At 35.4% G+C, this 15,965-nt stretch overlaps 1 protein-coding gene across 1 annotated transcript; it reads right to left on the reverse strand.

Annotated features, from left to right (window-relative positions):
- Positions 1-2,926: 2,926 nt before the first annotated feature.
- Positions 2,927-5,094, reverse strand: LOC143608017 (homeobox-leucine zipper protein HAT5-like). Its single transcript, XM_077083240.1, has 4 exons — positions 5,007-5,094; positions 4,773-4,973; positions 3,746-4,107; positions 2,927-3,457 (listed from the first exon to the last, which is right to left on the reverse strand). Exons 2-4 carry the CDS (start codon positions 4,873-4,875, stop codon positions 3,038-3,040), a joined length of 885 nt encoding a protein of 294 aa, XP_076939355.1. The 5' UTR covers positions 4,876-4,973; positions 5,007-5,094; the 3' UTR covers positions 2,927-3,037.
- Between the last annotated feature and the right edge of the window lie 10,871 nt (positions 5,095-15,965).

Consider the following 15,965-nt stretch of genomic DNA (forward strand, 5'->3'; position numbering starts at 1 on the left):
CAATCAGTACTTGCCACGTCACGCGGGAAATTCGAAAAAGAGAAAAAGTTGTATAGTCGGGTACAGTGACAACCGTAAAAAACGTTCCATCATCTGTTCACGCGCCTACGAGTGGTCAACATGTCCTTTTTCATGATTATCCATACCAACAGAAGATATTTTCTACCTAACTTCCGAACAACAAAAACCCCCAACATACATTAAGTCCAGAATTTCACCCGCACAAAGACTTCACACGGAAGAAACACTGGACCGGGGAGACTTGTAGAGGTAGGGTACCAAAAAGACCCAAATACCCTTAAGTACCACCCGCGGGTCATAGAGAATCCTCTTGTAGGACACCCGCCGGACACATGGATCACCCGCATATCACGATTGAGGAGGAACATCCTCATAACACACGCGGAAACATCCTGGCATCCTCAAAAGTCATCCGCAGGACAGGACATCTGTCCGCTTAAACATCCGGAAGACAGTGCCAGCGGGACAACTGTCATCACTCAAGTACTCTCTAGAAGAAGGTTTACGATTCTAACTTGAGGAATGCGTGACATACTAACCAGTGAATAAAGGACACCTAGCCAGGTTGTTATAACCGTGCACATGGCCAGGGTGCGATCCGTCCTATCATTTGGTGACACGTGTCCAGGTTGTTATACTCATGCACATGAGACGTAAAGTTCAACCTATCACAAGAGGACACGTGTCCAGACGGTTATCAGATATCTTCTAGAAGAGGACAGCTGTCCCAATCATCATCCATCATCCTTCGGTTATAAATACCTTGTCAAATGTTATGAGGTATTCATTCACTCCCATGATACCCTAGTCTATTTACTTCAGTACTTTCTTCATAACGAACGTTACTGATTCTCACGTCAGATGGTGGTTACAGGAAGACCCCCCCCTCTTGTCCTTCCTGTAACGAGACTCACGGTGTCTGTTTTGCAGGTTCCGGTCATTGGACTTTGGGAAGTTATACTCATATCTTGGCTGTAATTATCATATTGTACCCTGTGGACTCATTGAATCCAGGACTTATACCCGGGGAGTGAATCCGTGTTTCTTCAGTCAGCGAGATGTTAAAAAACGCAAATTTTTCCTGTAAAAAGTCAATATTAAATGGGCTTAAACTAACCTAAACATTAAATACTCCAAATGAAGGATACATTGTGCCCATGTCAAATGGTCTGAAGGTATGCCTTTGAAGTTGGAGCTCGATGACAAGTCTTTTGAAGCTGAATTGTTACTTTTAAAAATGTTTCTAAAATAAAAAGAGGTGTATCTTTCCCACTTAGTTTTACGGTTAAACCTACAATTATGTTCTCAAAGTAATTAGTATTTGTTTTTTTTTCTTTTAATTAGAACAATTACTCACTCACGCATCTAATTTACCTCTGATTTAACTTCACAGTCTACAAAAGTTCTTGGATCCCCGATCACCCTTATCTATTTGCATTTAGTCAATTTCCGTCACATGTAACAAGTGTAATATTAGTAATTTAGTATAGTACCCAACGAGGTTAAAAGTGTTTCAGAATAGATCCATCGTCCGAACGTGATCATGTCTAGACAAAGAACAACAATAGCAACAATACAACTTAAATATAAAAAGGACATCATTATCATGAATTTTCACATATTTGTATTCCAAAACCAGAACCATTGTGAATTTTCGAACAGAATAAAAAATGTATAACCCAATTACAGAAATGACTAGATCATCCGCCATGATTTTATTTCAATAAATATTTCATAAACTAATTTTAAAAAAATCACTAAAATGAAAGACGTCAACACAATGAACAGAGTTTATTAGGCAAATGTCATTTTCTTTGTTAGAAAAAATATATATTCAAGTGAAGCATTCATAGAACTTGACCTTGCATAAGTAGCCCTCATTTTCTTCACACCTTTTTTTTGCTACATTTCAAAACTATGTTGTCATATGCCATTAAATAAATATATTAATAGTCTATTTTTCAACAATTGTTTTTTATTATAGTTTTTTATTGTCTTGCTATAGTTAGAATAATTTGGTAAATATATAATATAATGAATTCAACAATATTAAACTTTCAATACATATTATAGTAAGTGAATAACCAAGAATATTTGGTTTGATATAAAACTAGTTATATTCGATTTCATTTCATTTCATTTCATATGTGATAATGTGAAGTCTAATGCCACTAAAATATTCCTACAACCACGAGTGAAAAAACATTATGACTAAGTTGGCCAATTTAGTTTATTACATTTTTTGGTATAAGAACTTAAATACGCCGACACAAAAGACAACACTCTCCAAAAGTATAAGCTCTGTTTTAGTTGTGTAGTAATTTCTTATTTCCTTATAATCACCATCCTCTTAGTGTTTTAAAAATCAGTTTTCTAACCGTATCACTATCAGGTTGGCCTTAGCCTTAGAAATGGTACAATCGGTCCAACAAGATGGTTCAACTAGTTAACATTATAATTTCATAAAAAGAACTTCAACTCAAAAGTAATAAAAAAAATACATGATATGATCCGGTTTTTAAAACACCGTCCTCAATGTATTAATCAAGGAAATTAGGAAAATTACAATTTTCATTAAGTGAGTATGATAGAAAACTAGTAGGAACAAGATTCTAGATTGTAACCTCTGCTAGGAGGAATCAGTGGTATATGTGTTTCAAACATTTTTAGGCACATGATTCGTTATTCAAATCAAACGAAAAATTGGCAAGGTAAATAACTACAAAATTACACAAACAAGAAAAACATCTTATATAATATATTATGTATGATTAAATATGAAAACAACATTTTTATTGGCATCCTACATAAGATTGATCAATGCCTAGGAATATCATGGGATTTGATCACAACTAGAGAAAATTCGTAAGGAAACAGCTAAAAGCTACCCTTTGTTGTGGGGTGATTTGTTTCGACGGTTCATGACACTTTGCTCCAACGAACGATTGACCTGAAATCTCGATCAAACCAAAAGTGTTACCGAATCTTAATCAAACCCCATCAACAATCAACGCGTTTAAGACCAAGGCCAAAATGATTCATTGTTCATAGTGTATTCTAAAGAACCCTCAGTAGCGTCGATATATGGCTCATATTCGATCTTTGGACACCTAAGAATAGTCAGATTATCTTCTTCGTCTTGTGAAAAATCTGATTGATTCTCAAATACGTTTGATGAGTCACAAGGCTCTAGAAATGAAGAATGGTTTCCGTCGGGGCTATAAGAGTCGATTATGTCACTCTTTGTCGAGACCGAATTCGCATATTCTTGCTTGCAAATCAACACGTTTGGCTCATTGCTCCATGTATGAATTGAAACTTGATTTGGATTTGTTTCTTCAACATTTGAATCCAATTCTTCTGAGGGGAATTCATTTGGGGTTGAATCGTTTTCCATTATCTCCCTTCCATGTAACTTTTCTTTGAGCATTTGAACCTGTATGTGAACAAAAAAATATATATATATTAAAGCCTACAAACGTATAATCATGAAACACTTGCTACTAAAGATACACAAGTCACACACCATGTCACATAAGTCAGTTTAAGTAAAGTTGTACAGTCCAATAATATTAGACGGACTGTATAACTTTTGCATACCATCCGTATAACAGCTCGTACGAAATCTTATTTTATTTTTATAAAGTTATAAATATCTAACTGGTGTGCGTATAGCCTAACCCTTCATAATACATTAACAAACGCAAATATTACCATCATATACCTCTTGTTTCAGCTTGTCATTGTATTTTTGGAGTGAATCAAACTCCAATTTAAGTTTATCGTAACTCGAATTCAAGCTCTCGTAATCCTTTTCAAGCTGTTTGGTCTTGCAGCGGGCGCGGCGATTCTGAAACCAAATCGCAACCTGTCTCGGCTGCAAATCAATCTCTTTCGCAAGCTGAAGCTTCCTCTCCGGTTCAAGCTTATTTTCCTGTTTAAAACTCTTTTCAAGACACTGAACTTGATCAACTGTCAGCCGCCTTTTCTTCTCCGGTTGCCGGAAACCGATTTCGTAGTCCTCATCCGAATTGTACTCCTTTTCTTGTTGCTCGGAAACTGACTTCTTTCTGCTCACTTGATCTCCTGTCACATACATATAAAAATTAGATTATTTTACGTTTGTTTGTTTGTTAGTTATATATTGTTTTCGTGTTTCGATAGCTCTTAACGTAATAAACGTACAAATAACTAGCGTTTTATGCTATGACTTAGAGAATAGAGATGAACAAAATGGTGTCGGGTACTGGAGCTTTTTTAAGTTACGGGATCTGTATAATATGGTTCGGTACCAGTATTTTACTGAATTTTTGTCTTCGGTACCCCTACCCATTTTTTAGGTATTTCTGATCGATATTTACGGTACCAGCACCGAGCTCATCCATACTATAATGAGTGCAATTTTTATTTAGCTACTTCAAAACCGTAGACTAATAATAATTACTCTGCTTATCTTCTCTCCGTTTACTAAGTTAATTACTTTTAATTGTTTTTGATCCATACAGGTTTTTTTTTTGTTAAAAATAAGAAAAATATATAGGATTAAATAATTACCATAAGTTGGAAACCAATGGGTAATTATGTTATAACAAAAGTAATTATACTATGTTACTCTACAGTATTTAAACTATATTACTCTCCTTTAAAATTTAAAAAGAATATAAACATGTTAATTTCATTTATATCGGATCACATCGCTACTGTTTGGTGTTAAAAATAAGAAAAATACATATATAGTTAGTGTTATTTACCATGAAATGAGTTGGAAGGCCATGGGTTTGAATCAAACCCATCAGAAGAGAAACCAAGGGTTTGGTTTTGAAGCAAAGCTTGAAACATAATTCCACCCTCCATTGTTTTATTATGAGTTTCTTGAATTTTGAAATTTGACTTTGGGTCAAAGTTAGATGATGATTGGGAGATGGGGCTTGTGTCTAAAAAAGCAAGTGATTAGAATAACAATCATGTGTTGGTGGAGAGAGATCAGGCCCATGAATCACAAGCTGATTTGGGTTATGAAAACCATGAAAAATGTGTGTTTTAGAGAGAGAAGCAAAGAGTGTTGAGTGAGAGTGGATGATGTGAGAAGGAATAGAAATAGAAGTAGAGAGAGAATTTTGTGTGGGGAGAAGGGTTTGATGGGGTTTATAAGAACATCATGGAATGGGGAGAAAAATGGGCCGACCAGGTTTCTTGATTATGTATAATCTAATCTTTAATCGAAGGGGTTAATCGAATCGGGTTGACAGATTAATATGGTGGGCAAGTTTATTGTAAAACTAGAATGCTACTGCATAATATAGCTTTCTTGATGTGTGTATTATTTCTTTTAACCGTAATATCAAGAAATACAAAACGTTACATATAAATTCAAATCTGATTAATTCTAGTTCATACCCTACCGTCCGACTAGCGTATGACGAGTTTTACAATATTGACTATAACTATAAGTCTATAAGTGGGTGGTTGTTATTCTTAGTTAAATGTTTTCCCTTTCCAAACCAACGATATGCACCAGAATGTACCAACATGTATTAACTGAATTAGTTTCTTGATAGGTTTTGGTAGATTTTTAATTTTCAAATATTGATATGAAGTTACGTGGTAAAGGGGATTATAAATGAACAAAAGGAAGGCATGGGCTAGAAAATATTTTTTATAACCTTTAAAGCTTGACTTGTGTGGTCCTGGAATTTAGGGAATAAAAAAATGAAACCGAAAGTCGTCATTTGCAAAAACTGGTTTTTGGAAAACATAAAAAAATAATATCTTTTTTCTATTTTTGAATGTATAAATTAATTATTCCTTATTTTTAAATGGTATGCAAAAGTAAAAAAAAGATATACCGATGAGAAAGTGAGGATAATTACCAACCTTTATAACAAAGTTTTAAATTCAAGTTAATAGTATTAATCAAACCAACGATATGTAATTGCTTGAAAAACATGAGGTGTGGTTGTTAGATGGTTAGAGTTGGGTTTTATGACGTCTAAAAACCCCCAAACATTTGATTTATTGGTTTGATTTGATTGCATTGAATTATAAGAAGTCATTAGTAGAGGATGTTGTTATATTGACATAGTGGGTTTTGTGAAACAAAAAAAGGATTTTGATTATTCTTTTTTGTGGTATTATGTAGAAACAGAAGTGTAACATTGGTTTGGTGGTTCGTTGAAAAATCTCTCTTTTAGGTTTATTGTTTGGACAACCCTAATATATAAGGAGAAAAGAATAAACTTTCACATTTGAGAGATGGGATGTGTGATTCACAAATGGAACGAAGTGGGAAGAAAGATGGGAAGAAAAAAAAAGAAAAGAAAGAGAGCTGTTATGTTTTTAACTCATGATCTTGACCGTGGCGTTGAAAGAGTCTTATTAGCTTTTGTGTTTATAGATTGTATATGTATAATAGTTTCAGCTTCAAGGCATTTGAAGTGTTATTATCACGTAGACAGTGGATTTTAACTTAACCACCATTTTACAATTATGCAGTAGTTCTAACTAGAAATTTAATAAAAGCAAAAAATATAATAATCAATGGTGGTCTACGATAGACATGACAACTTCGTAATTAAAGACAAATATTTATGAAATGTTTTTAATGAAAAGGGTGGATATGTCTTTGGTAGTGTAGGCTTAATTAAACAAGATATTGATGTACTTAGCAGTTTCATTTTTTATGCTAATTAATGCTTATTATATGATTAATACTGTTATACCTTTTTCATTACAAATTTGTAAATAAAATGATGATACTTTTTGGAATTCATGGTTGTATAAACCGTTTATATGTTTTTAGTATTTTTTAATAACACAAAATATTTGCAACATTTTGTTCTATATTATGGATTTGTTCATATACTACTTACACTATGAAATTAAAAAAACATACATATTTGTGTAGGGGCGTTTTGTGAAAGTGTAGTTATATACACAACGATATTTGTTTCCCATGTAAGTTTCCTACACTGAAAAGAGCAGCCTACACTATAGTATGTAACCTTTGTCCGTAAATATAATGCGTTGTACATGTGCATGTTGTTGCACTATTCCGTTACTATAAATTAGATGTGAATGATATAATATTCAGTGTATGGTGGATGATGATTGTGTAGGTACATGTTGTTAGTTACGTAGGGGGTAATTTTGTGAAAGTGTAGTTACCTACACAACAATATTAGTTTCTCATAGAAGTTTCCTACACTGAAAAGAACGTCCTACATTATAATGCGTAACATGTGTAGGTAAATATAATGTGTTGTATACATATAGGTTGTTGCATTATTTCATTATTGTATTGTAAAATATATATGAATGATATAATTTTCAATGTATGGTGGTTGATGATTGTGTAACTAAAGGTTTTTAGTTCATTTTTTTCACCTATACATAACTTATATTCGTCTACATAGATTGTTAGTTCATTTATACGTAATTTCTTTTATATATATAAAAGGTGTGTATGTTAACACCGTGATCTGTGTAGGTGATAGCATGAACTAGTTTGGTATGTGTAGGTGTACATAGGTTTGAATGTAGCTCGGTACATTATATGTTTCTAGGTAGGTTTGAATGTGTAATTAAGACATAAATACAACCAACCTACATATATGTATGTAACATAATATGAAAGTGAGTGAAATTAGAGATTAATGGAGTTATACTTTCACTTCTCGCACTTCTCGTTGTAACATCACTTCTCGCATATATATATATATATATATATATATATATATATATATATATATATATATATATATATATATATATATATATGCGAGAAGTGATGTTACAACGAGAAGTGCGAGAAGTGAAGTTATAACTCCATTATATATATATATATATATATATATATATATATATATATATATATATATATATTCGAGAAGTGATGTTACAACGAGAAGTGCAAGAAGTGAAGGTATAACTCCATTAATCCCTAATTTCACTCACTTTCATATTATGTTACATACATACATGTAGTTTGGTTGTATTTATATCTTAATTACACATTCAAACCTACCTACAAACATATAAATGTACCGAGCTACATTCAAAACTATGTACCTACACACTTACAAACATACATACACATATACAAACATACGTAAACATATAAAAACATACGTACCTACACACATACATATGCACCTACACAACGCACCTACACATAAGAAAGGGAGTGAAATTAGGGATTAATGGAGTTACACCTTCACTTCTTGCTGTAAAAAAACTTCTGAAATGATTCAATACCTATACATATATATAATTAAAAACAGTATTGTGAATTATTTTTAAGAGTTCAATTATATTTGTGAGTGAAACTAAAATAATATTGTAAATTATTTCTAAATGAATAGAATTTAAATAAGTAATTCTAGCATTAGAGTTATTAAAAAGTATACATGCAATATTTTAAAATTTTGTTTTCTTGTTTTAACTTAGCTTTTTTTTTTCTTTCTTTCTAGAATGGGATATATTATATTCATTTGAAAAAAATAAGTTATTCTAATATTAGAGGTATTAAAAGGATACATGCAATATTGTAAAATTTTGTTTTCTCGTTTCAACTTGGCTTTTCTTTCATTTCTTTTTAGTATGTGATATATTATATTGATTTGAAAATATATTATTTTTTACTTGTTTTATATATATATATATATATATATATATATATTAAAAATATTTATAACTTCTCCAAAGACTATTACTTACCATATATAACAAAAACACATGTTACTATTATACCCATATATTTTAAAAAAATTATCAAACTAAAAGTTAAATTATGATTGGTTGGATTTATTTCTTGCATTTCTCGCACTAAAATACTTCTGAAAGAACACACACAAACACACACACACACATATACATATATACATATATATATTATGTATTTAATGTTTAAACCCAATTAGCTAATTATTAAAACCCATTTAATAATAATAAAAAATACACAACTCAAGCCATAACCCAAAAGCTAATTAAAAAAGTTAAATGTGTGACATTCGTCAAAATCGGGTCCCGTTTGTACTCGTTTGTTTTTGTTTATGGTCCGTTTATCATGTAAACCGACCCGTTTTGTAAACCGAAACTTATGAAATAATCAAAATGATAGATTTTATGTTACAATATTTTTTTACACTTGTTGGGTCTTGAAAATATCATTTTCGTGCCTTAAAACGCGTTAAAATCACTTAAAATGAACTTCGGGGGACCAAAAATGTCATTTTTGAAAGTCTGAAAAATACCATCAGCCCCTTGAGGTCGCGTGGCGCGGCCACCTGCAAAAAAAATGTTTTCTTGATCTCCTTGTTTTATCGACCATTAAATCCGAGTTTTAACCAATAAACCTCTTGTTTAACCCACTTAAGCTTGTCCTATAAATACCCAACTCTTTCCTACATAAATCCCTGCTCATAAACTCTTCCCTCACTCAAATTCAAGAATCATTTAAGGTTATTTTCAAGTTTATGTAAAGTTTGACTTCCAAAGTCAAACTATGCTAGTTCTTCATTTTTATTTGTATATCTTAATCTAATTTAATACTTGAAGCATATGGCACAACATATATAATATACACCCCTTGTTACCTTTGGTAGTTACTTATCCGGCCCCGGTTGGTTAAGTTTCAGACCTCGTAAGGCAAGGCTTCATGGAGGACTTCGTGTTCTTGATATATATATATATATATATATATATATATAACTTATATAACTTGTTTATACATACTAACCATATCTAACTTTTACTCATTTTAGTTTGTCATATTTACAAGTTCCATGGTTAAGGGTTCTAAGAGTCTAGCCTCGGTTTAACCGTAAATAGCTCTAGACCGTATACCGAACTTTGTTTACTAGTTTTTGTTAAATAGTTGTTTAAACATGCTTTAGGTTAGATTTAAGTTTCTCCTAAATTTTTTATAAGTTCTATGGTTATGGGTTTGTAGAATCTTACCTCGGTCTTAACCCGAACCAAGATCCGAACCGAAAATCGAACTTTCGTTTAAAGACTTTATTGTTAACTTTTTGGTTGTAAAACTTAAGTTTCATCATTTATAAGTTATTATACAAGTTCTTTGATATTTGGACATGTGGAAACCATCTATGAACTTATTATGAGATGGAAACCGAACCAAACCGAACTAAACCGATTTTCACTCGCTTAAGACACACAAGTGTGTTTTTAGCTATCAAGACTTGTATATTTATTTAAAAATACTTTACAAACTGATTTTAAATATTTTATTAAAGTACTTGGATTGTTGAATCCAACTTGATCTTATAACAAAGTTTGGACCGACAAAATTGAACACTCGCTTAACGTGCGTTGTTAGTTCTAAAACAATACATACTTGGTTAAGTGTTAATATATTTTTATGAGTTATCTCATAACATTTAATATTTTGGAAAGTTGACTTTGGGTTTGACCAATTATCAAGACCCGAACCAACAACCCGAACACTCGTTAAAAACCCGTTTTAATATCTATATTCCAAAGGGACTTGCATTCTTGCATTTTTACCCACCTTATTACTTAACATAGGTTGAGTAAATATTAAGGTTAGATACTTTAACCCGGTTTTGAGCAAACTTACATTTTTAAAGGGTTATTACTACAAGATTCTTAACTAGTTACTTTTTAAACCTTAAACTTTAATTGTTTACATTTCTTATCTTTTATTTCAAAGCTTTCCTAAAACAACTTTTCTAATTCAAGGCTTTTATTTTTATTTTAGGCTTTGCTCGTTAGACCCGTCCTTCCGTTTACCCAACTTTTTCCGAACCCAGTTTAATACTTGAATGTGAGTACTTTCATACCCCGTTTTTCCATCTTTCGTTTTGGGGGTGACATTTCATACTTATCCAAACTAAATGCTTTATACTTGGGTCTTAAACCACAAACGTTATTGTATACTTTACTTAAATAAATGCTCGATTTGGTGTTCTATGCTTACATGCTCATGTGTTTACCGCTTTTGTTTGGTTGATCTATAAATCCTATACTATTTGAAATCTCCTTATAACAAGGTGTCGTTAATGTATTCTTATTAACGATAACTATAAATCCTAGACTATTTGGCATCCCCTTATAGCAATGTAGGTTCCCAGCCGGATCTACACGGAATATCTCGTTCTACGTAGGTGCGGAATCCCTACGTAAGACGATACGAGCGTAGAAGACGATACACGTAACACGATCAAACACACGTTACAATAAACAAAGACACGTTGTATTGCAACTGGAAACACGTGATTCACTGATCACCGATTAAACACCTCGTAAACTCGTTACCTCTGATTCTTTTCAACTAAGCCGTAACCTAAACACTTATAAAGCACGACAACTTCGCCTAGCTTGTTTAGGCGAAGTTGTTCCTAACTTCGCTTGTTCCACAAGTTCGCCTATATCAGCGAACTTGTGAGAACTTCGCTTACATCCAAAACACAAATCCAACTAACTCGATTACAGACACTAGACACTGAACTACTGACATCATGTACCAACAGACTCCCCCTTGGCAGTAGCTTCATATCTCTATCTTCAAGCACGTGTCTTGTAATCTTCAACAATCTTGTATCTTTCATCTTCACGAACGAACTCCTTCTCGTACACAAACCGAAACAACTCTTTGATATTTCTTCGCTTCTTCTTTCCAAGCAGGAATATAAAATATTTTCTTCTCGTTCAGCACCTGCAGATCAGCTTGAGACAAATTCACTAAATGCATAGGATCATATACTCTCATAAGCTCTTGTTCATCTTCATCCTCCATTACTGCTTCAGCTGTTTCACAATCAACGTACCACCATTTCAGATCTTTGAGCACATCCTTGGGCATTTGTTTCATCGACACTTCTTTTAAACACCGGATCGGCTTATACATCATGATCATCTAAGGCTTGCCATCTGCTCTCATTCCTCTATCTTTGTCTTCAACGAGCTTTCCTTTCTGTGGTTTCAACAGCTCGAACTTCTTCTCCTTTATACTTTCCTTCCATACTATCTTCCCAATGACTCTAGCCATGTTATCATCACTTCTGTTTATCAACCCCAATCTGGCTAAGTCCTTCACTTCACATTCTGGCAATGTATTCAACGATCTCAACAGCCTTTTGAAGTACTGAACCCCATCATACATTTTAATCACAAAGAGCCTCAACTGCTCATCATATAACCAGCATATAATCCTCTTTTCGATTCAGCATAACCCCTGATGTTGTAACTTTTCTTGAACATAGTAGGGACCACCGGTTTCTTCGTTTTTACGAACCACTGAGCGTAGCCTTCTTTCCATCTTGGCTGCTCTTCCCATTCTGTCTCATCGCTTCCCATATCTTGACTCGTATCTGCCTTATCAACTTCCGGAATCTCATGCTCAACATTCTCCTCTACAATCTCTCCCTCTTCAATCTCATTATCAATAACAATTTCTGCCCCAATCTTCTCTATCTCATCAACCGGTAACACATTCTCATCACCTACAATATCATCATACACCTCTTCAGCATCCACGACCACCACATCATCACCCGAACCGCCAACTGCACTCGTTGACTCCCCCTGATATGTGGAAGTCCCAAGAGCTTGTTCAGTTCTTGGCAACTCTCCACCTACACCTTTCGATGCATTGGGATCATCGTCTCGATCATTACGCTTCTTCGTCCTCAGCTCATCACCCTTACAGTCCGTCTCCCCCTGAGATGCCAAGAACTGCTTCAAGGCATCAATTATTTTGCCATGTTCGATCAGCAGGGACGACTGAATCTGATTCTCTGCAACGAGGCGCTGAATAGCATGGGTCTGGATAAGATTTACCCTTGATTGTTCTGCCACGACCCTTTCAAGCGCTGCTATTCGTTCCGAGTCGGATAAGGTTGCATCGAAATCAAACCTCAGATGTGATATATCTTGAGTGTACTGAGTAGGGATTTCCATTGTAACCGGGACCTCAGAAGTAGGCGTAAACGTAACCACAGGTGGTATCGTAACTGACAACCCTGCAGTAGCTACAACTGTCGACTCAATAAATCTTGCCACGACCTCCGTTGGAGTAAGAGTTGGAGGTGACAAAGATACAATCTCCGGAGTCGAGAGTTGGAATGTAGTGGGTAGGAGGCCGAATGAGGATGAGGTAGCCACCACGGGAACGTCCGTGGCGCTTGGCCTTGTAACTGGTGTTGATGTCGGAACCATGGTCATACCGGACAGTGCGGGTGGAGTGAAACGTACCACCCTTGAGCTCTCACCAGCTCCTGAACCTGCACCTGTCCGTTCCCTTCTTGATCTACGGACCAACTGATGTACTTCTTCCTCAAAATCGGACTCACTGTCATCATCGACTCTCTTTCTCTTCCCATGAATTCGTTCTTGTGTTACCAAAATTCGTCTCGCTTCAGCCACATCATCATCTGACGAATCAGAATCAGCCACCGTCGTAGCTGCCCTAGCAACATTCACACTAGAAACCTGTGCAACTGAGACTTGCACATTTTCCTCTGGATCAACATGTTCCATATCAAAGAAGCCTTGACCACCAAACGCTTCATCAAGGTCTACATTTTCCTCCGGAGACACAACAGGAGCAGCATGTATAGCTTGTTGTACCTCAGGTGGTTGAGGTGCTCCAGCCTGTTGTGGATGAGGATCCCGAAACTCGTCCCCACGAGCTGGAACATACTCTGGGTTGATCAAGTACCCAAATAGTGGAGTATGTCGAGGACGGAGCTCAGGCTTGCTTCTTGCTCGATGATCTACACTGAGCGAAGATCCTTTTGCTTACACTTTCCACGTATCTAATTGGGCGGCGCTGAGGTAACGTGGGAGCAACATGATTCAAGATCATTTGTAGGAATCTTGGATACATATGAAATCTCTCACGTGCCACCGCTCTTCTCTGACGATCTATCTCGTAAAATACCATCTGACTAAAGCTGTAACGCTTATTGTAAGTCAGTGCAGTCATCGCCGACTGCATGGTCGCACCCATCCCGTCTGTACCAGCCTTTCTCCCCGACATACACATGATCATCACGTGCATGAGAAAGCGCCACTGGTCTAGCAAGAACCCCTTGCGTCTCTGAGTATCCCCCAAAGGACCAGAATATCCCATTCTCAGAAACGCACCATCTCGGAATGGAGCCACAAAGTCGGTATGATCGTCTCTTGTTTCATCCCCAAACTGTAAAGCCACCCTGATCTGTTCAGACGAGAACTGAACTATCTGATTGTTAACCGTTGCACGCATAACCGGGGGCTCGACTCGACAGTCATATTCCACTGTCTGCCAGAAATCTTCAATGTTTGGCAAAGATATCGGCAGTGTTGTGGTAATCGCGTGGAATATACGCGAGCGTAGTAGAAACGTGATGATCTCGCGGAAATCATCAACACCGCTCGCATCCGGGTCCAATGTGATGTACATGTTATGCCCCGGGAAAAACTGTCGGTTGTTGTATCCACCTTCATCACCACCTGCACCACCTGCTCCATCAACAGCTGCCATTTCTGCAACAAACAGTCTAAGTTAGAGAATCGTCAAGGCAAATCACAAGTTCGCCTGTTACCATGAGCGAAGTTATGATTTATTCTGTGTAGGCGAAGTTAGAGGTGGGGCGAAGTTGGGAACAACTTCGCCTCAACTTGAAATTCGCGTAATAAATGTTAAATAAAAAGGGCAAGGCGAAGTTAATGATAACTTCGCCTAACCACAACTTCGCCTCATATACTGTTACATAATTAATTATCAGGCGAAGTTAAACCTCATGCGAAGTTAAGGATAACTTCGCCTAAACTGTAAGTTCGCTTGAATATGAATCGGCAACAGTTAGACGTTCAATACGATGTGTAGTTGGTGAATTTGGAGATTGAGGATCTTGTAAAACATGTTTTTAAGACGATCTAGACGATCAATATGATTACGACCACGTGAAAACAAGTTTGAAAATCGGGTGTTGAGGTTTCGACAAAACAGGGTCGCGAATCGGGTCGATACGACCTTTGATTTACATCAATGACATAGATTATACGATACTACAACCCTACACACCTTTAATCGGAATAGTAGTCGAGAAAATCAACACAGATTTGATTCGAAAGATAAGTTCGCTTAGGGTTACGGAAATAAGTTCGCTGGTTTATGAAAATAATAAACAGTTTGACCAGAAAAATATCTTTATATAGGGGTCAGGTTATACAGGCGAAGTTATGGATAACTTCGCCTATTGCAGGCGAAGTTATGGATAACTTCACTGATATGAAAATTTTCACAACAAACCCCTATAATTTGAACAATTTGTAATTAAGTTTTAAAACATCCTTTAAAGAGTTAAATGATACGATCAAAACCAAGTAACCAGGTATTAAATCATACAACTACATAAGTAGAAAAAAAAATTTTAAAAATAAAGTACACGGGATCAAATTTCAGTCTTGACAGGGACTACCATGTTTTAGAAAAGATCCGAACATGAATCATACTAATTAAGTGACTGTCACATAGATCTATGTTCAGCTGTATTATGACATAAAGAAACAGGTTGTAAGCAGGTAAATAACTTAGAATGGTTTTCATTGTTTCTGTGATACGGGTTAGGTTCAATTAAGCTCAAAACTTAAATGGGCAACACCTCAGAGATTGTGATGTCTCCTATCTATTCCCAAAGCGTATTTGGCTTTCCCCAAGTCACCCCGAGTTGACCTCGCCCCGTATTGTCTGATTAAATAGTAAGTACTCTTCGATCTTTAGACTCTTCATCCCGTTCTCTTTCACGAAGTATTAACCTTATAAGCTCTAGAATGTCCCAGTAACATTTTTTTTAAAGTATTTACACAGTTTCAGAGTCGTAAACAACTGCAAGTCCCGAATCTGGATCACTGCAGTTTCTTGACACGCTATCTTCACGGGAATCAGAACACTCACGGGCTCGTGTATGACTGGGTAA

Source organism: Bidens hawaiensis, unplaced genomic scaffold, assembly GCF_021521415.1.
Source record: "Bidens hawaiensis isolate Kalapana, Puna unplaced genomic scaffold, B.hawaiensis_p1.1 tig00002125_1, whole genome shotgun sequence".
NCBI lineage: Eukaryota > Viridiplantae > Streptophyta > Magnoliopsida > Asterales > Asteraceae > Bidens > Bidens hawaiensis.

What these genes read in the sequence shown, in the direction of transcription:
- LOC143608017 (XM_077083240.1), bottom strand. Translation starts at nt 4,875, where the DNA reads ATGGAGGGTGGAATTATGTTTCAAGCTTTGCTTCAAAACCAAACCCTT. An exon ending in GCCTTCCAACTCATTTCATG is followed by an intron (nt 4,108 to 4,772) that starts GTAAATAACACT and finishes TGTATGTGACAG; the next exon opens with GAGATCAAGTGAGCAGAAAG. An exon ending in ATGACAAGCTGAAACAAGAG is followed by an intron (nt 3,458 to 3,745) that starts GTATATGATGGT and finishes GTTCACATACAG; the next exon opens with GTTCAAATGCTCAAAGAAAA.